The sequence below is a fragment of the Oreochromis niloticus genome, linkage group LG8, assembly GCF_001858045.2.
Source record: "Oreochromis niloticus isolate F11D_XX linkage group LG8, O_niloticus_UMD_NMBU, whole genome shotgun sequence".
NCBI classification, from domain to species: domain Eukaryota; kingdom Metazoa; phylum Chordata; class Actinopteri; order Cichliformes; family Cichlidae; genus Oreochromis; species Oreochromis niloticus.
Genome location: NC_031973.2, coordinates 5,479,572 through 5,505,033, shown reverse-complemented (window position 1 = coordinate 5,505,033; position 25,462 = coordinate 5,479,572). Strand labels below are relative to the sequence as shown.

At 40.9% G+C, this 25,462-nt stretch overlaps 1 protein-coding gene across 1 annotated transcript; it reads left to right on the top strand.

The window, feature by feature from the left end:
- The first annotated feature begins 652 nt into the window (after positions 1 to 652).
- tbx21 (T-box transcription factor 21) lies at positions 653 to 22,791 on the top strand. Its single transcript, XM_003448658.5, is given in 8 exon segments — positions 653 to 1,511; positions 12,626 to 12,780; positions 15,404 to 15,525; positions 15,873 to 16,031; positions 16,664 to 16,725; positions 17,045 to 17,079; positions 17,082 to 17,126; positions 17,129 to 22,791. Coding segments are annotated over 8 exon segments (1,860 nt in total). The 5' UTR covers positions 653 to 963; the 3' UTR covers positions 17,863 to 22,791.
- The last annotated feature ends 2,671 nt before the right edge of the window (positions 22,792 to 25,462 follow it).

Here is a 25,462-nt window from a genome sequence, read left to right as displayed (position 1 = left end):
GCTGGTAGGAGATAAAAGTATATTTTAAGTAGTTTTATTCAGTCTTATTAAAAAGTAGAAATACATAAAATTAATAAATTCGTCTTATATGAACCGACTGCGCCATTGTTTATTTTATCGCTAAATTAAATGCGAATTTAACGTGTGGAACTTAACGTCTGCGAATGAATGTTGCTTTGTCAAAATTATCAGTGTTATTACTCTAATTATTAAAAACCTCTGCAGGCCTTTAATTGAATTCCACCTCTCACTAACTTCATTAAATTATTATTACCTATTTTCTCTTAAACAAAATCATGACAGCAGGTGTTAATGTGCGCAAATGAACCAAAAGGCGCAAAATAGCATCAGTGACAATTAAAATTGAAATTATAACATTAATTTTTATTTGCTGTCACTTTTAAAACATTTCTACTGTGTCCATATTTTAATTTTAAAGCAGAAGACTACACTCTACTCCTCTTTTTCCCCAAAGGTCTCTGCGTGCGTGTGTGTGTGTGTGTGTGTGTGTGTGTCTGTGTGGGTGTAATCTCGTGTCTCTGCTGAGGGGATGTTCTCTTTCATATCTGGAGCCTATCGCGCCCTCCCCTGCCTCTGACACACCTCCAAAATATGACCACCTACAAAATGTATATATCATAGGTTAGAAAAGCGAGCATGTGTTTGAGTTACTGCTAGCGACTCCACACGTCAAAAAAGACAAACACCAACTCTGGCAATAATAAAAGTTTATCGATGAACAGACTAATGAGGCGTGAGGGATGTTTTTATATCTGAACCTCTGAGCGGCGGAGACACCGAGTTAAAAATTCATGTCGGTGCGTTTTGAGTCGTAGGTGAGGGCAAGTGACTTAGGCTGAGTTGTTTTTTGGTCTTGGTTTTTATGATTATTATCGTACATGTTTTTAATCAATCGGAGCGCAAACTTATGACATTTGACACAGCCTGGGAGCGGGGCTGCAAATGGGCGGCATAGGTGGCAACCTCTACCTCAGCATGTTGAATGGGACTGAAACGCAAACTTTCGGAAAGAACGCCGACATCAGCAGTCACTTCCACCGCGGCGGCAAGGATCTAGCCGAGTTCAAAATGGGGATTCAGGACGCGAGGTTTTACTACTCGGACTCTGTTCAGAGCGGGCAGGACGCGCTGCCGCTGCCCTACCACTCGGACCAGGCGGTAGGAGGATACGGAGCGCAGCCCGGCAGGTTTTACGCACAGACCCTCAGCAGCTGCCCGTACGGCGGCGTGCGCTCTCCGCCGAGAAGCGGAGCCGGGCAGGCTTACATCCCGACGGCAGGAGACGGCTTTCCCACGGGCGGTAAAGACGTGTACTCCCCTTCTCCGGAGAATTACCCAGCGAGCTTTCAGCACGGGTTCCAGCGGCAGCCTCTCTACCCTTTACCTGGGCTACAGGTGTGCGGGAAGACTCAGGCTCTGCTCAATAACTATCCGCTGTGGGCCAAGTTCCACAAGTTCCAAACCGAGATGATAATCACCAAGCAGGGGAGGTGAGTCTCACAGACAAACAGAAAAACTACACATCGTTTCCTCCGCTGTCGATTAACACATTTAATGGAGCAAAGAGGGGGTCACAGAAAGCGTGAATTTCACACCGCTGCCCTTTGGTTTTTACACTTTCTAATTTACTCACTCACCTGTCTTATCTTTACCATGAGCAGCCTCCGCTACGCCACAAGAGCGCACTTCAACTCACGTCTAAAACCAGTTTTATTTTTCTGTTTCCGAGAGTTGAATGGCGGTCGTCTTCCAGCTCTGCAGGACTGTGCAGGCATCACCGCCACGTCTCTGCTCAGGTGACGTGCTTGTTGGGAGTTTTTCTGGGATAATGATCAGAAGGTGCAAAGTTTTGCGCAAAATTTGCCACATCCGAGCTGTAGCCTACTTAAAGGATGTGAAAGTACGACAGTTTCTAAAGAATTGAGTTTTAAATTTGAAATTTATTAGGGTACGCACAGAAGGCCACTATGTAATTTTACTGAAAGGCATCTGAAATGTATGTTACTACGCAAGGAGTTACAACCGAATTAAAAAGTCGATGAAGAGCCAAACAAACTGCAAAGTCAGCTGCAGGCTGAGCTGTTCTTTGACCTATAAAGTCTCTTGGGTGCCTTCACTTTATATCAGCACCCATTCAGCTGCCAAACAGGAAATTTTGGTTTTTCGAAACATCAGAAAGGGGTAATCTTTTTTTTTTTTTTTTAATGTTACGTCATCTTTTTAACTATCCGTCAGTGGCATTAATCGACGTTACAAAAATCAATTTGGGGGCAAATCAAATTCTTGTTCGTGCAGACAGCGAGGAAGACATCTAAAACAAGAATCAAAAACAACCCTCATAGCGATACTCTAAGTGGGAAGCTTTAAAAAAAAATGACGATATCGAAATTGTGATTAAAAAAACATGTGGGCTAAAAGCCTCGCAGAGGCAGCTCTCTGCAGTGCACACAGCTCCTGGCCTGAGAGGGGAAGAGACTGCGCTGCCGGGCCCCTCTTGATAGGTCACCGAGCATTAAGATGCAGTCACGTCGATGAGGATTAATTCACTAATATGCGACACTCGTGTTTGACACAAGGTTTCAGGCCATAGGTTTCTCATGGCTCGGATCTGTGCACGGAAAACAACTGCGCTGTCACATAATATGACACTGATATTTCCAGTGGCTTCCCTCGGTCTGTCTGCTGAAACTCTAAATTTTTGTATTAAAATGGCTTGAGTAAAAATTCACAGAGTTTACTCAAGCCATTTTAATCTATATATCTAAGGTTGTGTGTGTGTTGTTGTTGTTGTTGCATGTGGCGTTTTGTGGTTTTTTGAAACAGATGAATTTCAGTTTGGTAGGTGCAGCTTATGTTCTTGCAAAATATTCCCCTTTGACCTGCATGGCTTCTCTGCCTTCTGGTTTACTACTGAAAGTTATTCTGAGTGCAGTACACTTACGGGTTTGGGGGTAGGAAATGCTCCTTTTAGATAGACTTTTGATATACTTTCTTGCCTTTTATCTGCTAAACCTGATCACAAATTGCACATTTAACTGTTCGCATGCTTCACAAATGGATCGTTTTAGAAATTCCCTTCAATGCCTTGTAATTCATTTTATGGTGTGCACAGGTTTTGCAGAATTAGCCAATGATTTGGGGACTTTAGTTTTAAAAATGTAGTATTTTATTGCGTTTTTATCCAAGTGTGTGTGTGTGTATGTGTGTGTGTGTGTGTGTGTGTGTGTGTGTGTGCGTGCGTCTTCTATTATTTGACGTAGCAATTCCTGGCAGTTTCCTCTGTAGACAAACTCACTGTGGTAAGTAGCATCATATATCAGGTCACGTAATTAAAATGCATGCAGTACACTTTTATTTTGCTCCAGCTAATTTCAGCATCCCTCAGAGCAAAGAAAAAGTCAAAGACTACCCGCAATAATAATAGGGTCGGTGAGCGCGGAGGTGTTATCCTTCCACATGTGACAAAAAGCAAATTTTCTTGTTGTGCACAAACCACAAACCTCATATTGTGAAAATGTGAAATCCTGACGATGAAAATGTTCTCTGTCTTTTATCTTTACCCCTGTTTCTGACACTCACACTTTTTCGTAACAAAAAAAAGAAAAAATCCTACAAGATTTTGGAGAAGGTGAGCAGAGAAACACTAAAAAAGAAAAAAAAACTTTCAATATCAGAGGCAATATCCTTCTTAAAATTTTCATCTTGGGTTCAGGCTTCCACAATAATTTTGGTGTGATTTTAAGAGAGGAGTCCGGGGGTCTGCAATGTTAATCAAAACCTCGGTATCAGTAGGCGAAAGGGTGAAAGAAACTCTAGAGAAATGAAGTGAAGGGTCAAACATTACTGAAGCTTTAGATGGCCACACTGAGGAGGTGAGGCACCTTTGATGTTCAGGAAGTAAAAGACTAGGTTCTCTTTTTTTCTGCTTTCTTCAGCCTCCACTAGACGGTGGGTGTACAGCCTGACAGATCTCTCAGAAGCTCATGTAGCACACCTGGGCTTTGAAATCTAGACACATTTTCTCGGCCTGTAGCGAAGGGTGGGGGCGAATTCATCTGCACTTCTCATGAGCTAAATTCAGATTCACCTCACTAGCTGATACCATGGCACAGGCTGTCCTCGGCTAAGACGAAGTTTGTGTCAGTGCAACCGTGTTACCGCGATGATCCAAGGGGTCGAACAAATTGTGGTAGAAAATGGGGAAAAGGGGATATTTTGTGATTTCAAAGAAATCAAATGACTAAATTTGAAAAGAGAAAGTGAAGCTTTCTTCCTTATTCATTTGTTTGACCAGGGATCCTACACCTGTGGTACTCTTGGTGCAGATATGAGTCAAGAAGGCAAACTTTTCCCTGCAGCTGTTTCCAAGAAGTACATGCATTCATGGGGACTTTTTGGGAAACTGCAGTAGAAAGCATCTTCATTTTTTGTTAAAAGGGTTAGGCCGCGTATGAATTTGTAGGAAATCACCTCGAAATGTGCCTGTAATTGAACGATCCTCTGGTAGTTTTCAAAGAGGAAATAATTCGCTTTAATTACAGCACATAACTTACAAAGAAAGTCTTGCTCGGCCATGCAGTGTGTGTTCTAGGAAGGAGAAAGTACTGACTAAGTTGTCAGCGTAAAAACACCTTTTAGGGAAATAATGTAAAACTAAAGTTCAGACTCGGAGGAATCATGCTCATCTGCCCTCTCTGCTCCACTGACTGCAAACTGTAAACTGTATCAGTCTGACATCCTGTAGTTTTTCGAGAGGAAACAATCCTTTGATTTATTTTGTTCCCAAGAATTGACGGTGCTGCTGTGTTTTGAGTAGAATGAGCGCTCAGAAACGGTAATCACCGCATATGATGAGTTTTAGGTTCCTGTATCTGTTCTTATTAAACCGTTCTGGTGCTTTTCTCAGTACAAGATGTTTATTAACGTGCAATGAAAATGAAATGTGGTTTTTATTCTTCTTATATACTGCAGCACATTGGTGAAAATGCTGTATTCCTATGAATTCATCAAATGATTTAGGTAATAACCAGCTTTATTTCCAAAGTAGGCTTCTCATGTTGTGGAAATTATCACTTCACATCACCAAGGAAATAAGAGTGGGTGTCTTTAGAAGGGCAGCTTGCTCTAGAAATTTAAAGAAGTTAATGGTGAAATTAACATATCAGAAAAACGTATTTAAAAATTGCATCGCGAGCTGCCTTTTTGGTGAATGTTTGGAAGTCGTATGTATTCGTTTTGCTCGCATTCTTTCTCTCTCTCTCTCTCTGAAAGCAGAAGTGGGACTATTTCAAGGTTTTGACAGTATGACCTGTCACTTCCTGTTCAGCTGTTTATGTGTGCCTATGTAGCTTTTCGCAGAAACATCTAGTGCCAATATTTTAGACAGCTATACAAGTACTTCCTCATACCATGTAATTAAGCTCCTCTTCAAAGTGAGTAATGTCCACCGCATTTGGAGCCTTAGGCTTATTACTGACACGACACACTCAACATATTTTTTTTTCAACTTTATAGCTCTATATTTGGTTCCCAAAATGTTTGATTAAAAAAATTACTGTTACTAATTGAACATAAAGATAAGCTGCTGAGTGGTTGTGGGACTAATTAGATAAAGAAATATAAACTGTATCTACTTCCGTATTTGCTTTCTTTTGCTGACAAATTCATCGTTTACAATGATTTGATTCCACTGTTATAAATGGTCTGTATACTGATAAATACTAATATTTACATTGATCAGCCACAACATTACAACCGCTGATAGGTGAAGTCAGTATCACTATTCACCGCGATGCTACTTTGCTACTTGGCATAATGACACATACCACACACCTAAACGTTATCGCAGACGCTCCCTGATGGCTGCAGCCTCCCTCTGCAGGATAATCCAAAAACTCCTCAGGAATGGCACGAAGAAGACATCACCGAACCAGGAGCGTTGGCTGATCTCCAACATGTGTTTTTAATTATACATTCCGGATCTGAGAAATTAAGCTAATGCCAAAACACGGTAAACCTTCATTTCTCGTAATGGCCAGCAGGGGCCTACTCAGTTCGATTATACCGAGGTCTTTTAAAGATGATAAAGCTGGATGTGCTCAGACGTGGCTACATTTATCTTCTCTGTACACTGTGTGGTTATAATGTTGTGGCTGATAGGATCTTTACCAGACTGTTTGATTCTTATCCAAAACCTACCTAAAGACACATTAGCGAGGCCCTCAACTAAACAAGCATACAAGCATAAACAAGCACACACCAGTACACCAACCCCAACAAATGGGAATTAATGTGCTCCTGAAATTTGTTCCTAATTCCTAACTGTAGAAACTAATGGCCTTGTGTCGTGTTTCATAGATAAGAAGCTGGACGTGTTGGAAAGCAGACAGGCTTTGTTTATGATAAAAATCCAGATTAACAGCAGCATTATCCTTTATGAGGTCTAAGGCATGAAATCCACGGTATCGGGTGACTACCCCTGACTACTACCCCCCAAAATGGACATTTCAGCACTTATAGTGGCTGAATTCCTCTGCCATAAGTCAATACACAAACAAAGGTGTCCATGTGCTAAAGAGTCCTTGTGTCCGGCAGCAGCTGTAGACTGGCATGTTTTCGTCACAGATGATCAAGCGTACGCGCGGTGACAAAAACTGGACCTGAACTCCTGTCCAGATGAATCAGCGGGTGCGCTCGTGTGGAAAAGTCTTCTCCCTGGTGAATACCCAGTTTCTCTTCTCCGCTCAAGCTTCTGCCTCGCATCCCCAGGACAAAACCCCCACCCTTCCCCACCGCACCCCTCCTCTCCTCTCCCTCCTTCCCTCTCTTCACTCCACCCTCTGCTCTTTCCTTTTCCCTTTCTCCAACCTCCGTTTCCCCCCACGGTTTCCCCTCCTGCGTCCTCTGTCTGCCCAAATACAACCCCCTCCCATTCCTCGCTCTCCAACATCCACACAGTTTATTTTGATTTTTTTTTTTTTTAAATGTCACTGTCTCTATATTAGTGGCTGGTTCACCACACTCATCTTCTTCTATGGTATTTTGCCTTAAAATCGACTACAGTTATGACTCTTCATGTTCGAACATGGCGTGCTCAGAAATTTGCCGTTACTGCCAAGTTTCTATAATTCAGTGGCACACTGGCAGGTTTATTAGTTAGTCTGTGTCTGGTAGCTGGGTAACTGAAATTGTGATTTCCTATTGTGTTAAAGCGACTTCATGTGTCTGTGTATCATCATTTTCCAAACTGCAACAGACAGAGGTGCTTTCCTTGTGACTGTATCTGCCATGTAAAAGTAAAATCATGTTTGTGTGACACTCTAGACATGACAGCTACCGTGCCCTTAATTACCACAACGCCACCACACTGAAAATAACTGCACACTATCATGTATGTATGTAGTGCTTTTCAGCGTCTCTGAGTGAACTTTGAACACAAAGAGCCTCCCACACATGCAAATACCCCTCTGTGTTGTGTTTTCTTTGGTTTCTCCCCTTCTCAAGTTCTGATTTCCTATAAAAGGCTCTACTATAAGTAAACTGATAATATGAATGGGGCAAAAAAATTATAACAATTCTACTTCTTTCTAGATTACTCTCACTCAGTGTAGGTGGATCAATCCATTCATGAGCTCAACAGCCAAGTTTCTGTTTTCACTTGTATTAAATACTGCTGCGGAAGAAGAGCCCTTTCACCTGTTCTTTGCGAGCCACTAAAGAGCTGCTGCCACGATTGTGTTTCACCGAGAACTATGATTGATTGTTAAACTGGACTCGCCATGTAGCCAGAAAACCCCAACTGGGACGGTTCAGCGTAGGGTTTTGTCTTACTAGTGAGCAAGGAGGGCGTGTGTGTGCGAGTGTGTGTGCTGCCGTCTTAAAGAGCCAGCAGTCAAGGAGACAAACCGGAAAACATTTGATCATCTGAACTTTTTCTTCACATGAATTAAGGAAAAGTCCAGTTTTTGCCGTTCTTTTTATAATTAATAGAGATGTGTTTTTGAAAACTAGACATAAAGTTTGCATTTATATATCCAAATTTAAAGTAAAGTACCTTTAGTCTACACATCAATGCAAATGCAAATTAGCATGATTTTTGTAGTAATTTTAACCCTTCAGCGTTGTTTTTAAACTGTATGGGTACATATGTGAGCAGTACAGAGCACCCTAAGGGTCACATTAGGAATTTATTCAAGACTTCTTTTGCACTACCCGAAAATAACTTTTGCGTTTCCTCTGATTCATAAAGAAATGCTGAGCTGTATTATGATACACACACTGCCGTTGGCTGTGGCCACAGGCAGGCTGCATACCCTCAGCTGTGGCTGCTCAGTTGCAAGTTTGTAGCCTTACAGTCAGAAAGATAACCAGAGGAGCTGGTGTACCAGTTTGCACACTGACCACTGCCAAAGCTGATTTGGAGCTGCAGCTGCGCTCACAGCCAGTGGCTGTATGTTGCAGCTCAGCCTTTTGAGAGGTCTAATGAGCAATAAATGCATAATGCGAAACATCACGTCATCTGTGCTTTCTCTCTGCAGAGCATTCCCATAAACCAGTGAACCTCAAACCGGGAGCTCGAGTACCCCAGGGGGTGCTTCTGCAATTGCCAGGGGGGTAATTGGAAAGCTGAACCACACTAATCGGAAAAGAAACTGTAGAAATTACAGTTTAATTAAAGTAATTTCATTCATTGTAAGAAGAAATTTAACAAATAGTTGATACTGCTAGATAAGAATATGGCTAACAGCTAAAATGTTCAGTAACGGTATGGAAAAACAGATTAAAATGATAAACACTTAAAATAAAGCTCGATAAAGTTATTAATAAAAGTGTGCAGAAAGTAAGTTGCCCCTCCTCACTTTTTTTAACCACAATAATATGGTTCTTTTTGGCCTCACACACTTGCTCTTATTTTAAACGTAATATATGCACCGTGTAAATAGATAGATCTGTCTATTTTTTATTAATAGATTGGGCTATTTCCAAACAGCATTGAATTACTGGTTAGAACAGTAAGTCACTAGTTGGGATAAATGACTCTTATACAGCGGTTCACTAAGCATAACTGACAGCTGAGCATAATCATTAAGAGTGAATCGATTATTCAAAACTGGCTGAATAATCGATTCACTCTTAACGATTATGCTCAGCTGTCAGTTATGCTTAGTGAACCACAGTATCACAACCTTTAGTTATTTACAGTTATTCCTGGCACTGTTGCTCATTTTGTATATTATACAGTTTAAACACAGAGTAAAGTGCCCCATCGTAATACCATGTGACAAATGTAAAAGTAACTTTATGTATCTCTTAATTTCCCGTACAAACGCTTTGATGTACGCAGATTCAGGCTACACACATGAAATCCTCATCAGCACGGACGGGCCCTCGGGGCGTCGCTAACAGTAGCCTCTAACTCATTGTCTCGTTACACACCTGACTTGTTTTTGCACCCCTAAATGACCTGGCTGCTTCGGGGGGGGGACACGCTGATTTTAGATGAGGTCAGTTTCGATCGAGAAGAGATAACAGGTTTTGTAGCCAAACCCAAACGACGCTGCCAACATGTAGCATCATGTTCTCGGCATATACTTTAACTGACTGAATTATATTTAGGCTATAAGTCTAACTTTCATTTCTAACATGCGTGTGTGCGCAGTGTGCGCAGTGTGCGGTGATCAAATAGACATGAGACCTTATCTATCTTTTCCACCCACATCAAAATGTTTTAGACAAGAAAGTAAAGGGTGTTTCTCGAAGAGCTATTTTTTCTGTTTTTGTGCGCACTTTGCCCTCTTAAAGTGACTACGACACGCTTTTCATAGAACTCATTATAACCATCTATACTTTTACACACTTTCAGCTTATTTTTAGGCAAATCTATTTTTTGAAGAAAAATAGACAAAGGCATGTTTTTACTCTATTTACATTTGTAGGTTTAAAAACATTTGTGCACTTTTAATACCGAACAAATCAAAGTGGCAGGGGTGGGCAGCGGGAGCTGAATGTCAGTCATTACAAATGCTCCATAGCCTGAGGAGCTTTTAGCTGGGCCAGATGTCAAGCACGATGCCTTTATTTACACCAACTACACTCTGGTGACCTCATATGGACCCACAGTTCATCGCAGGGGTGTTTAAAAGCATGCTATGGCACGAAAGAGACAGAAATGAATGAACGTGTCAGATTTGGTGGCATTATCAGGAAAAGCTCAAGTCTTCCTTTAAAACACTGAGTTTCTGTAATGATAAAACAAATGAGATCATTTTTGGTACGTAGTGATCTTTAGGGGCAGGTGAGTGGTGAGGCAAATGTTTAGTCATTATACCGCCAGAAGCGGCAATTTCAGTCTCTTGAAGGACTCTGTGGTTCAGTCTGAAATTTCTCAGTAATGATTTGGTTTTATAGAGAAGCTCAAGGTCACGAGTGGCCACATCCTACGGAGGTCTGCAATATGTTAATGCCATCTTTCCTAAAATTTACATATCGCTAGACTGTCTTCCTCTAAAAAAGATTCGGTTTTTACGAACTGTATTCACACCTTTATTTTCATGTTAATGTTTAACACAAACCACAAGCTTTTCCTAAACCTAACCAAATCATTTTATTTGGTTAGGTAACCTAACAAAATCCTTAAAAGTAATTAGTAAATAGAGACGAGAGTCAAACTCCAGGCTTCTTTAAAGTTTTCATGCCACCTCTTCTGAATCTCATGCTAATATGATGTCAGTCAGTCATTTGCTAGATGGCATTTCAGAAACACCAACATGACTCATTTCAGATGCTTGCAGCATACAGCTAATATCACCATTTAGTTTGAGCATTTCTTCAGTCTCATAATATTAAAGGGCATTCTCAGTTAAATCTCAAGGAAATAAGTTTTCTGCTTAATAACATTTGCTCACAAAAACATTGCAAGCAGCACATCTTTGCTATCTATAGTCTACCTTTAGCACCTCATCAAGTAAACTGTTATTACAAGCCACAAAGCAGACGACAGGGCTCCAACGCGGCTGTGAAAGGGGTCTTTTCCTAAAGCTCACCAAGCCGTGTTGATGTCTAACTTAACCAGGAAATAATATGAAGCTAGGTGGGAAAAAAATCTGTTTAATAAAAGCCTTGTCGATTAAATCTCCATCAAACCTTTTCTCACCCATCAGTCATTTGGGAAAATGAATATTAAGGGACATGATTGTCCAACTAATTTCCCTTAAGTGGATTTCCCCCAGAGAATGACTAACATTTGTGTGTTACATGTTGCACTATCATGTAAAGTGTGAACTACAACTCAGTAGGGTTAGCAACTCTGAATCACTACAGTAAGTGTTTCGTGTCGACATACACTCCGGATGTTTGGCGCACACGTGAATGTCAGCAGGGTTTATCTGCCGTTGTGTGTTTCTAGTTTTGTGTATTCGGAGTCCATTTTTTATATGTTTGTGTGTGTGTCTTTAATTCCATTTAACCCAGCTTCTCCCTCTCCGTTCCCGGGTCGCGCAGCCAGGGGACAACCTGACCTCCCAGTTACCTCGTCTCACTGAAGTGATCAGAACGAGTTGAACATGTAAAGCCCCAGCAATCAAGAGCATCTTCTGGGGCATCTTTTATTAAAAGCAGCATTAAATATTGAGCTAAAGTGTCAGCCGTCCTCTCCACCTCTCATGACTCCTTTAGCTGGTTAAGAAACCGAGGATTACAGTTTGAAAGGCCAAACATGAATCTTCTCAACGACTTACGGACATGCACTGTTAACCTTAAAGAAAATTCACAATAGTTCAGTTTTCAACAACAGATTATTTTAATGGAATGCATGATTTTTAGAGGCTACGTGACTCAAAAGAGAGAAATATCAGTTGTTTCTGACAACTGAACTTATTTTGTACTGTTTTCTGTTACACAAAGTTTCATGCAATGATGTCAGTGTATATACGTGTAATCAACAGGCATCAGGGTCTATTATCCACTCTCAGCTCTGCATGTCCACCTGCTGTTCAAATCTCCTGTTTGTGAGAAGAAAGCTGACTTAAAGCAAGAGGAGCTAAAGTGGCTTCTTTTAAACAGAGGGTGAACTAATGGTCTGCACCAATAAAGCTGATTTTGAAAAGTGATCCAAGTTACTGGAGTCCAAGTTTTAATATTTGGAAATATAACATAAACCTTTCATACGGAATAAAAACTGTTCTCCTGTTTTTTCAACACACTAACCATGTGAAGGGCTAATATTGATCAAGTGTAATATGGGTTTCAGTCCCTACTCACATGCACATAATTTAAAAAGTCAGGGGCAGCAGCCTGACATGGCTGTTTTCTGTTAACTTTGAAGACAGATATCTTTGCTGGATAGACATTTTCACTTTTAACATTGAGATCTGTCAGCACTTTGATGCATTTTGTAACTTTCATCAGAATAATTGTGATAAGAAAAAAAGTCATAACCTCTCGAGATTTTATCTTCTTCTCTGTGCACCTTGGACGTGGGCGTAGTTGATCCATAACCCTCTACTGTTTCCACAAAATACGAAGCTACAGTATATGAACAAAGGTATAAACAACGTTTTTGGGTTTGTTTGTTTTTAACAAATACATTTCTCTTATGTTTCTCCAGGAGGATGTTCCCCTTTCTGAGCTTCAATATCAGTGTCCTGGATCCTACTGCCCATTATAACGTCTATGTGGACGTGGTTCTAGCTGATCAGCACCACTGGAGATACCAGGGCGGCAAGTGGGTCCAGTGTGGGAAAGCAGAAGGAAACATGCCAGGTACATTGAAACTATAGCGCAGAATGTAAAACCCTGGGGCTGCCTTTATGACTGTTAGAAACCAAGATTTGGTACGCTGATCAAACAATGACATTTACATTCACAAATACTAAAAAAAAAAGAAAAAAAGAGTGCTGCAGTGTCTATTGAAAAAGACTTTGAACACACTGATAAAAAGATAAGCAACTAAGATTATAACTTTTATATATAACAGATGTAAAAATGCCAAAGGATATAAAAGAAATGGCTGACACCACCAAAGTAATTGTACTTTAGTGACTGATTTATTTTAAAATGCTTTATATTAACTCCACTTTAGTTACATTAAAGCCTTAAAATAAACTGTTGCATTATATCAAAGGAACGTAGTTGGATTAGCATTTGCACTGATACATACATAAATATATGTAATATCATGAAACGCGCTGAATTTTGGATTCATGAGTTTTACTAGTACTCCTAATACGTAAGGACAGCTCTTCCACCTGTGAAAAAAAAGTGTCTACTACTCATTGAAAATAGTTATTTTCTTCACATCGTGCATTTACCACCAGTAGCCGGTAAATAGCTCAAACCCACAATCTTCCTTGGGCTTCCTGCACCAGATTCTAATGCGAAGTTTATGATTTAAACCCGCCATCGAAAATAAACTTGGGTCAGTCAAGCAGGAGACTTCACTCAGTGTGCTGCCTGGAAGAGCCTGAGGAAGTGGTTTATTTAGCAGTATTGTAGCAAACCTAGATGCATACAGTAGGGAAACCAAAACGTGCATTAAGATGCACACTTGGTCTGAGAGGTTTTCAGTCAGCAGCTTCACAACATGTTTTGCAGTTTTTCAAAGATTGCCTGATGTTCCTTGGTTTAAGGAGCTATAACAACTGACTTAAACAGGAATGCATATTTGTTTCACTCAGTTTAAACTTAAAATCTCCAACGTGTTGAGCCGAGACGAATCCTAAAAACGTATTTACTTACCAGAAAAATACAGTCAAACATTTTTAAGACGTGGAAAATTTGTACTTTGGAAATTTGGAGTTTTTTGTTTAGTCAGGCTCCATCTACAAAGTACAACAATGAAATCTTTAGGAATATTATGCCATCTTTAACCCCTCTTTAAACCCACTAAAAACATGTCCAGTAATTTGATAACTTTGAATATGACTAACAATTGCACTCAGAGTTTCTCCAGCACCTATCAAAGCTCTCTGGGTCCCGCTTTGATCTTCCGTGGCATCCAAGAGTGTCTGAATTACTCACCAGATGTACCTCCCATCGTGCTTCTCCCCAAGTATCTCGTTATACATCAGAGTTCATTTCAGCCACTTCTCTCCTCTTTTCTTGTAAAGACGTCTTCAACGTCAAGCATAGAAATAATTATTTAACACGTTACATTTACATTTCTACGCCCTGTTCTCTCCACAACCTTTCATTCAGTATTTCCTCCTGTTCACACTTCAGAAAAAAAAAGAAAAAACTAAGCATAACAATAGCAAGTTAACCGAGATTTCATTTTATGTGTGATTGATGATAGACAAACCACAAATATATAAATGAGAGAAACTGCAAGGTGCTGTCACACATATGCCAGGTGTTGTGGAAAGGTGACTGCTGATGTGCTACAGTTGTGGAATTTGTGGTGAAACAACTTCACTCAATTAGATTTAATATTACCCTTATGTGGTGTGCAAAAATAAGGTTAGCAGGTCATTGTGGTAATGTTGTGAGAAATCTTGGCTGCTCAAGGAATATATTAAAATATTAAAGGAAGGAAAACAAAGCCATCCCAGTTTTCAGGGGAAATACCGGATGGAAAAGTGACGTTTTAAGAAGTTTTTCATCTTCCCTTGTATTAAACTGAAGTGGCCTACAGACAGTAACTTATTATTAATGTCCATTAACTTTTGTGCCATAAATATTATGTAGTGCTTGCTGATGATTCGCAGAAAATATCATTTTTAATCGCATTAAATTCAACTTGAATTCATGTAAATCTCTATAAAATTGACTTTAGATCAGAGAATATTTTAAGTCCTTAAGTCAGAGTTATTTTTTGTAAATTTACACCTGAGGGGCTCCAGCAAAATGTTGTTTCCCTCTGCCTAATCAGCAAAACAGAAAGTGAATAGCAGCATTTTAAAAATGACTCAGAAAACACTGATATTACTGAAATGGTCCTAAAAATTCTCATTTCAAAATTTACCAAATTCGACGCTACAGAAATGAAGCGTGTCATGCTGCACCTGTTTTAGTCATAGTGTTAGTGGCAGGTTGCATTTTGAAACTGCCCGGTCTCAGCGCATTGACCGTCTGGGTTAACAGGTGGAGGATTCATGGAAAAGCTGCTCAGTTATTGGAAGAATCCTAATTACAGTTAGTCTGTTCGTTACTGAGAGCTTTAAAAAAAAAAAAATAACAGCTGAATAAAACACAGCTGTAAAGGAAATGGTGCAGAAGAGAAAAAGTGAGAATCAAAGCAAAACTCGCTGCAGCACGATATTCCTGTTCTCGTTTCTGTGATAGTTTGAAGACAAAACTGTGAAAATAAATAAATAAAACGTAATTAAGCGTGCAGCCCTGATTCATAACTACATGCGTGGCTCGTGATGTGCTTTGGTGGTTGCAGGGAACAGGATGTACATGCACCCCGACTCTCCCAACACAGGAGCTCACTGGATGAGACAAGAGGTGTCGTTTAGCAAGCTCAAGCTCACCAACAACAAGGGAAGCACCAACAATGTGGCACAGGTACCGTGCTTTTGCCTCTTATTTGCTTTCTGTCTACAAATCTGTCTGTGAATATGCTCGCATGGTCAGTGAGTGGCTGAAACATATCGATGAATGCAGTAACTGTCACCTTCTGCTTATGTTTTACACTACTCTAATCATTTCCTCTCCTTTCGTATTCTTGATATATGAAAACATTAACCACATTATGAGTGTCACGATGGAAACCATCTGCAAACACGCAATTTCTGCCTGCTCATTTCCTGCCTTTATTTTTCTCGCTTATCGGTAAAATAAAGGTATCTTTGTTTCCTGCTCTTAATCTTTAACAGCCAAATGACCATAATATTACATCTCCCTGTTTCCAGATGATAGTTCTCCAGTCCCTCCATAAATACCAGCCTCGACTTCACATTGTGCAGGTGAAGGAGGATGGCACGGAGGACCCCTTCCTCTCTTCTAAAGCTCAGACGTTCATCTTCCCGGAGACTCAGTTCATCGCTGTTACTGCTTATCAAAATGCAGATGTAAGTCACCTCAGACACAAAGATGAAGATGAGATTTGTATGCTTTAAAAATATGTTTTAAGGTGTGAACCGCAGCCTGTGTTGCAGACCACTGACATTCTATTCTACCATGTTTGCATATTTATTGTTTTGTATTTGGCAACAACTTTCCACAACCGGCCCACAAAAACACCTCTTATAACTTCGATTGCACAGCTTTAATGATGTTGAGAGATCAATGATTCATGTCAGCGACATGTTTTACTGATTTATGCATGCATGTATCAAAAATGCATACACACCAACTTACATTTCTGCAGCCTTCAAGCTAAGAGTCGCCTCACCTCGGCTGACCTGAGCACCGTAGCTCACATCTCTCTTGTGTACGGTGTATTTTTCACAGCTGTTCAAATAAACTGTGGAAGAGTTACTCCATGCAAGATACACTCTCCCAGTTTTACATTTGTGTTCCTCCCCTCTGCGGTTTTTAAAATGAAATCTTTCCAATAAGAGAAAACTGCACGGTAGCCTCATTAATTATTAGTCGGTGACCTCTCTTTCTGCGCTCTTGTTTCTTCTATGTGGTTGCTCACTCCTTCTCTTTTTTCCTTTGCCTACGTTCTCTCATTGCCCTCCTCTTATTCCCTACACAGATCACTCAGCTGAAAATAGACCATAACCCGTTCGCTAAAGGTTTCCGTGACAATTATGACACGTAAGTAATTTCAAAAATGCCTGTATTTACAAAAAGCAAATCCTCTTCTGTTCTCAGTGTGAACCCTGTGTTTTCTCAGCGTTAATAATGAGACTGGGTCACTGCTGGCACTTGAATGTCCTGAGTGATCGTGTCAGCCTTTTAATATTGGAAAAGATGCAATTACTTGCTGCTGCTGAGCATGCTGCAGTGAAAGGGTGTGAGGGGCTGTAAGATGTTTGATAGTTGTTTGAGGTTTGGGCAGGAAATAACACCTTCTTTTTTTCCTCTTCTTCTCACACTCGCTTCTCTTCCCCTCCTCCTCCTCCCTCCTGCCTAGGCTGTACGCTCCTCCCGACTCTGATCGCCTCACCCCTCCCCTACAGACGGCCAGCAGCTGCTGCCAGGGAGCTGCTACCCCAAAGCTACCTCTCTGAACAGTACATGAGCCCCCTGCCCCAGAGCCGCTTCTATGGCCGCGAGCACATTGGTATGGGCCAGCAGCACAAAGACCCATCCGCAAGCCCTGGTCCCCACAGCCGCTGGTACCTGTCACCTCAGCAAGGCGTGGCCCCAAATCGGCTTGACTTCACTTCCTCCTATGAGGGGGACTTCTCTGGAAATGGTTTCTACAAGCCCTTCCCCTTGCAGACATCTGCTCACCATGCTCTCAGCTACTATTCAGATCATCCTTTTGCGTCTACAAGCGTGTCTGTATCGGGAGCCACCTCAGCAGGTTGGAGCGCCAGCCGGCCCACCCCACAGTACCTCGGTCACCCAACTAAATCCGGCCCCACTCTTGGGTGGTTTAGACCCATATCATCCTCCTCTTCCTCCTCCTCATCTTCTACATCACCTGGGAACCCCAGGCTGCACCCTCCTCCACTCCTGGACTCTTTTCAGCCGCCCTTGCTGCAGGAGAAACCCAAAGACACTGTGGGCGTAGTGCAAGAGGAGCCTTGGCTCGAACCACCTTCCGTGAAATCAGCGGACTCGGGCGACTCTGGCCTATTTGAGGGAGGTGTGGGTGAAAACAAGAAGAGGAGGGTGTCGCCCTATACGTCCAGCACTGAAAACTCCCCACCCCCGCGCAGTGGAGAGGTCTGTGAAAAAGACAGCAACAGCGATGCAGACTATTATGGTTATTACACCCACTGAAGACCTCGCACATTATCATGGTTGCCACAGTGTCTCCCAACACCTTCCCACACTGCCCTTATTGACACATTTACTGTCTGTCCAGGATAATGATGCAGGGCTGGAACAGTCTCTGGTTTTGCTACAGACAAACGGCAGAACGTAGAGAAGGACAGTGACCAGCCCCTCGAACTGTCAGACGACTACAGGAACTTTCAAAGTTAGTGTCAAGGTTGGCGTCGAACAGAGTGGAAGTGACTGGAACGCTGGCCTAAAGTGACATAAACACCAAACAGACATAAAGACCTGTGGCTTAGGCCTTTGAAACATCTGGAGATTTGTAAAAAAAACCAAGAAACAAAAAAAAAAAAGATCTGCATATCTGCTTGCTGACAGACGCCTGCAGCAATTGTCTGTTCTTTCTGCATCAAACACTCTCACCATGTCTCCTTTGGTCTCATCTACGTCAGTTCTCACCTTCAACCATTCACACATCTTTGCAATATGTTCACGTCCATTTCCCATGACGATTCTGAGCAGAAATTATGGCTTTTCACACAGTGTCCTCTATCTAATTAGTGCAACACCACCTAGTGGCCACGGTGAAGTGCTCTAGGTCATGGAGTGACAGCAGGTTTGTGTTCTAGAAGGGGAACCTTCCTTATACAGATTAGGCCAACATTTTCTGTGTGTTCCTCTACATCTGCCGAGATTTTTCCAACCACAGCAGAAATCGCAGGTCCACACGACTGCAGGCAATCCAACGTATTTTACTGGTTTGAAAGCAAAGCTGTTTGAGTAATATTTAATGTTAAAAGTTATTAAATTTATTGTGACACCTCTTTGTACTTTACTGTAACCCTGTATGTCACTCTATGTCCAAACCCAGATGCAGGTAATACAGAACCACCTTCATCGATTTCAGTAACTGATTTCAGTTTTAATCAAAACTGGTCAACCCACCAGGATGCGGTTCACTTTGTCAAACATTAGTAAGCTGAATTTTTTTTTTTTTTTTTTGGGGGGGGGGGGGGTGGTATTATAAAAGTTAGAGTTTGTGCTTTTGAATCTGTCAGTCACATCTCATGCATCTGCACTACCCACAGTTCATTTCCTAGTCGATGGATTCCTCAACTAAGATGGAGATGGATTCTGTCCTGTTTGTTCTCTCACTGTACACTGACTGCTAGTTAACAAAATTCTCCAATTTGAGGAATTCCTGCTGATGCGAACACTGTTTTGTGGGTTTCGCAGGATGTAGCAGCAGAGATCTGCATGGTTTACAAAGTGTTGTATTGACTCTGGCTGGATTTTTCACATGAGTTCATTTGGGATGGTGCTTGTGATTTCTATTGAGTTTGCAGTGTGCATCTTGGTCTTAAAGCAAGATTCTGACCTCTCAATGCACTGTGAAGCAATATTCTAATAAGTGGGGCCATATTTTGTCTGTAGCATGCTCATGGGAACACATATTGCAGGGTATTTCCAATCAGTTCAAATTATTCCCCTGAAACCAATCAACACAGTGCCATCAAGGTTTTTGGTTTAAATGATACCAGAAACTCCATTATGGCTTATGTTGCATATTGGAAAACCCTCAAAGGTACATAAGCATTAAACTCTTTATGTTTAACTAAACAAATTGCCATGTTTTCCATATAACAGTGTCATAATCTTGAGGATCTGGGTTAATTTAATAGCTCCAAGTTTTGGTATTTGTTTAAATATAGAAATAAAGATATTGGTGCGCAAATGTAGGCTTTCAAAGTAATACATTTGTTAAGATTCTTTAAGTTTCACTTCCATACAAATGGGCATTTTTTATGTGAAGTGATGAATCTGAACATCAGATTTGGTTTTGAAAGTTACTGAAATTGCTGGACACAGCACTCCTTCGATCTGATGTGTGATGGGCCTGTAGGAGGAGGGAGTTTCCAAGGCGATCTGACTGTTCTGAAGAAGCATACCAAGAGCTTTTAAGCGTGAAGCTAGTCCTTACCTCACAGTGTGTTGACGTTGCATCAGTCAGAAAAGTCCCTCGCTGCAATCATAGCGTCACAATCCAGAACATTATTGCTGTTTTTATAGATAATATGAATGAAAAGTGGCACCATGTTTGCATTAAGGGAAGTTTGTAGCAAATTATTTGGTATGAGTTTGTTTACAGCAGCAGTTTCGTAGCTGCAGTGGTTTGTCATAGCGTTTGGAAAATCCCTCCATTTTAATCAGTTCCATCAACATCACATTTTTTGTTTTAGCTTTTGGGCAATTTAGAAGCACTGATGAATGATTTCAGCATGGCTAAACTTTTCAGCAGCAGATTTACACAAACCCAGCTGCACCCTACTTTGCTTGGATTAAAAAATATATACGGCAAAAGCCGAGCACCCTGCTACATTCAGCTGACTTCAAAATGCTCCTATCCACACATGGCTACAGCCCACAATCAATAACAGCACTGATATTGATGGAACAAGATTGGGTGAGGGGAAACGTGAGCGCTTAAACCACACAGCAGACATTTAGTGTGCTCCAAAATTATAAATGAGAATTTGTATTGTCGCCTCAGTAGTAAGACTGGGGATTCTTACTGTAGTTCTCCAAGTTTTCCTCAATCTACTGCCATAAATTGGAGTAGACCCCTAAAGTGGGTCATAGAGGATGACCACACGCACCTGTACTTAAAGAGACAAGGTGCTGTCACCTTCAGACCACAATAAACAGGAAGCACAAAGTGACCAGACAGACACTCTGAATTTCCCCCCTAGTCTTTGGGCCTATCATGTGGTGACGCCGGCTGACAGAGGCCCGGCTCCCACCCTGGTGACAGAAATGAAGAGTGAGGCACCAGTCGGCGCTGATCAGAGGTCTGCTCCTCATTCCTCACTAGGTGTGCTAATGGCCTCAGACAACACTAGGGGCGACAGGCAGGCACGCGGTGTCAAACGCGTCTTTACAGAGCGAGAGATGAAGTTGAGTCTCCTTATATATGTGTGACTGAATTTGAAAAGACTTTAAATGCCTAAAATGAAGTCCTCAGTTTACCATCGTGAGACCAACAGATCGTAACTTCCTACATGTCTGATGAAAATTGAGACTTGACTCTGGCTTTTTCTACAATTTCCTCACCTCATAAACAAAATGTGCAATTTGATGAAAAAACAGACAGAGCAGAGCAGAGCGCCATTAACTGTAGCCTCTCTAAAATGCATGTAGTTTTATTGAACATAAAATTTATTTCATTCAAGAAAGTTTGTTAAACTGAACAAGAAAGCTACAGCAAAACATCCTTTCCTTGTGGACTATTTGAATAGTTTTTAGTTTTTATTCAAAGAGAGTGGCACTAAGGCTCTTAGTGGCACAGTTTTGTTACATTTAGCTAAAAGTTCAAATCTAAAACACACGCACTGCACTAATGTAGGTATGTGTGCTACAATGTTTAAGCTTCATCTACTAAATTAAAAACTTATTTATTTTAATAAATTAATTGTATTCAGTTATTGTAAAGTTTAAAGAACATAGAAAAGTGTGCTTGGAGGAGCTACTAGTCAGATTTTCTTCACCTTCAGACAGCACCAGGCCAGCTACATGCAGAAGCTGGTTAACCCTAATCAGCACCTAATTAAGTTTTATATTTCCCAAAATCCAGGCCAATTCTTTCACACAAGCCAAGCTTGACTATAAAATCATCAAATGAGGCCGATGCTGAGGCTGTGTTTTGTGTAAATCATGTTTAACTGAAGCAAAAAAGAAATTGCACTGCAAGAGACTTTGAAACATGCATATAGATTATATATATATATATGCATGTTTGGCAAACTTACAGCAAAATGTGCTTTCCTTGTGGACTGTATTGGGACATAAATGTCTGCAGAAACAGTTGAATTAGTTGATAATGAAATGTAAAATCTTCATCATTATTAGTTAGATGAGTTGGCCTCCTGACTTCATATGGGCTTTCTTTCTCAGCAGACATGTCGCTGTATAAGTGGGGATGTAAAAAATGGTATTTTTTAAGGTGATTAATGTCCCTGGGAGCACCATTCCTTCCTTTGCTGTTCCTAATGTGACTTTGAAAGGGCCTGTTGCTGTATAAATCCTGCCTTTGACCTCTGAATTTTTTTGGATCCACCGGATCTCATAAACAATAATAAATACATAACGTTCAAGAACAAATCGTCCCTTCACCAGGACATTTACAAAACCAAACTCAGTGGTTACGAAGAGCTAAAAACTGAATCGTATGAACTGAAGAAAAAGTAGCTTGTGTAGCATTTCCAAAAGATGTAGTATTTAATGTTTTTGTTGACATCTGTCAGAAAAAGGGTGCCTCTCACATTAACAAAGCTGTACAATCGCCAGTTCATATTTTAAGTGCAATTAATAGAACAAAAATTAGTTTAGATTTAAGGATGTTGTGGCGAAAACAACGAGAGAAGAGTTTTATGTTGACAGCTTGAGTTATGGAGCTCTGAATGGTGCTGCACCACATGAGCGTATGATCTCACATCAAACAGCAAAGAAATGCTTTCAGATGGCTCAGGAAAGACCCCTGCTGGATACTGCAGATATTACAACCAGCTTCACCCTGACCTCTGGTGTTGGACCACTCATACCTCCGTTTCCCCTCAGTCCGTGTTCACCCTGAAAGCACATTTCTCGTGATGTTTGGGAACAGTATTTCCAGAAATTTTACTGTAATGCAATGGCGTGAAGGATGGAGCTCAGACAACTCAAGCAACAAGCATGTAAATTTTTGGGTGTGACCCCTGTGCACTGAACCGATCCTCCTTTATTTAAGAGCTTTTGAACTGCAATACAGGAAGAAATAAGAAGAAAGATTTCTGCTAGGGAAATGGAAATTCTTATTTATTAAATGTCGAATAGGTTTATTGTAAATGTTTTTTAATTGATTAAAATTAAAGCTTATGAACATGAACATGAACAGTCTCTGCCGTGTTGATGTTGTCCTTTTATTCAACTGATGCAGCATCTTTTTGGGGACAGTGTAACATAGTGGTCGCTATCATTTACAAACTTCCCTTAAATGCAGAACAATAATGAATTATGTACTTCACAAAAGAAGAGATGTTAATTAAATTTGGCTGTGCAGAAGATGCAGACTTTAGGTTGCCGCGTTCAAAAAACATAAGTGAGCGGCTAACATTATTTATCACAGGAAACCAAAGACAATAAATAAAAAGATCTCTTTCACACCCCTCCAACTGTTTGTTTAATGACCTTGGTGTCAGTGTTAGAGGTAGCATTAGTGTTTGGTTAGGGCAGTGGTCCCCAACCCCCGGGCCACGGACCCATACTGGTCCGTGAGTCGTTTGGTACCGGGCTGCGAGAGTTGATGCTCGGGTGTGAATTTAATGGTTTTCAGGGGGTTTTTCCCTGGTTCTTTTCCCGTGTAGTAGTTGTGTGTCTTATTTTGAAAGAAATATTTAAGCGTTACCATAGCGACTGGAGAGCATTAAGGGGCAGAGAGGGGGATGTTACTCTCAATGTTGTTGGCGCATTTCAGGAGGACGCTGCTAATAAACAGAATAAACCACAAAAGACCACAGTTTTTGTCTTGGTCGTATCATTTTATTTTGTTGTATTTATCCGCGACACCTTAAAGGCCACCTTGGTGTGTATTCATTGCTCTGCCGTCACAAGCGAAAGTTACAGTCACAGGCTAATAAGGTCTTTGTTTCTGGATTTACGTTTCTGGGAAGGTGGAGTCTGTTGCAGATTCAGCATATAATAAATTGAGGGGAAAGATATTTGTGAGTGCTTTAATGTCATAGGCTGTCCTCTCAAAGATAACAAAGATGCATGCCTTTGTGTATGTGTGCCCCTCTCCCCACACACAGTGAAGCAAATATCGGTCCCTCTAACAGAGAACAACTTTCAGGTAAAATGTAAGACGTGCTCATCCAAATGATCTCAGAGTCAGTGCTGCGCTTACTCGATCCCTCAGCAGAACACCATCCAGGTATGAAGTAGATTAAGTGGACAGTTTCTGAGATAAGCAAACAAGTACAGTACTGTAGACGGTACAGTCAGACAGAAAAACAGGGAAAATGACTGTTTTTCTGTCTATTGTCAGTCAGATGCTTTCCAGATGATATTGCAAGGTGAATCAAAATCTGATGGTGCTTTTCTGCATTCACTATTTCATCGATCACCAACAAGATCACCAACACTGCTGGCTGAAATGCAGCCCCAAACTATGACAGAGCCTCAACCGTGTTTTACAGATGGCTGTAGACAATCACTGTTGTACCGCTCTGCTGACCTCTTCGGTACATACTGAACTATTTAATCCAATAATTTCAAATGTGGATTTATCACTCCATCAGACCTGTTGCCATTGCCAAAAATACTACTTTATGCCTGTCAAACTGTGTTATCTTTAACATTTTCTATAGAGTCACGAAAGAAATCAGAACAAATGATGTGTTTTTGTGACAGGCTGCTAGGATCCAAAAGAAGAAAGTTCTTTAAGATGCTATTTAAAATTGGTTCTTTGCAAAGTTGTTTGTTTTGACACTGATTCACTCCTTCTGTTAAGAGCCTTTTTTATGCTTGAGCGGTTTAAAGGTCAGTGTTCAGCGGCTAAACGCATTTTTTTACAAAAAAAAAAAAAAACATTTCTCTGAAAATAATCAGGTAAAAGGAGGGACTGAAAATTACCTTCAAAAAGTCCGGAGAGTTCAACATCACTTTCCTGGCTCACAGGAAGCAAAATACACTGTTCAAAAAAATTAAGTGTGCCAGCGCCACCTGGCAGTTTGCTGCCCCCTGCTGTGTGATTGGCAGATGAATCTTGAAAAGGAAACAGGTGTGCGAGGTGGGGTCAGCTCTCTTCAGTGGGAATTCAAGGACAGAATGGTCTCACTCTTGTGTGAGTGTTCATGAGTTATGTGTGGCCACAAGTTTTGATTGGAAGGATTCGTAAATTTGTCAAGACTTAGCATGTGAGGAAAGTCCTGGAAAATGACCTCCAGCAGGCCACTGGTGTGAATGTCTCTGACCAAACAATGATGGTGAAAGGCTCATTTACACCACTGAGCCCTGCTCTCAAAAGATGACATACATGTAACTCTGTCTGTGAAGCTAGATTTAAAAAAATAAGTGCTTAAAGTTAAAGTTTTAAATAAAAAAAACATGTTTAGCGCTATCTTCTGTGACATCATGTGGTTGGTTGCGGCTAATAGATTTACATTAGTTTATGATCATTTTGCAGTACAATTGTACATTGTCTCTTCCATGTATTATATTTGTTGTTATTGTTCCTCTTGAAATAAAGTTGGAGGAAAAAGAACTTATGTTTATGTTAGCTAACTAGTGACAGAATCGATAACTCAGAGGAAAATAAAGACACTAAAACGAAAAATCAGTTTAAGGGGATCACTTTTGTGCTGCAACAATGAGTTTTATGTTAAAACCCAGGATATACTGTCCAGCAGTAAGTGGCTGTTCGCTGTTTGGCTAGCTGCACTTATACGGGAAAATCCGGCTGTTAGACGAAATGTTCTGTGTTGTAAAGCACTTTATAAGTAAGAAGAGTGTGTAGAGCCTTTGAGCCAGGTGACAGGTGGTTCACGGACCCACAGAGACGGATTTTTCC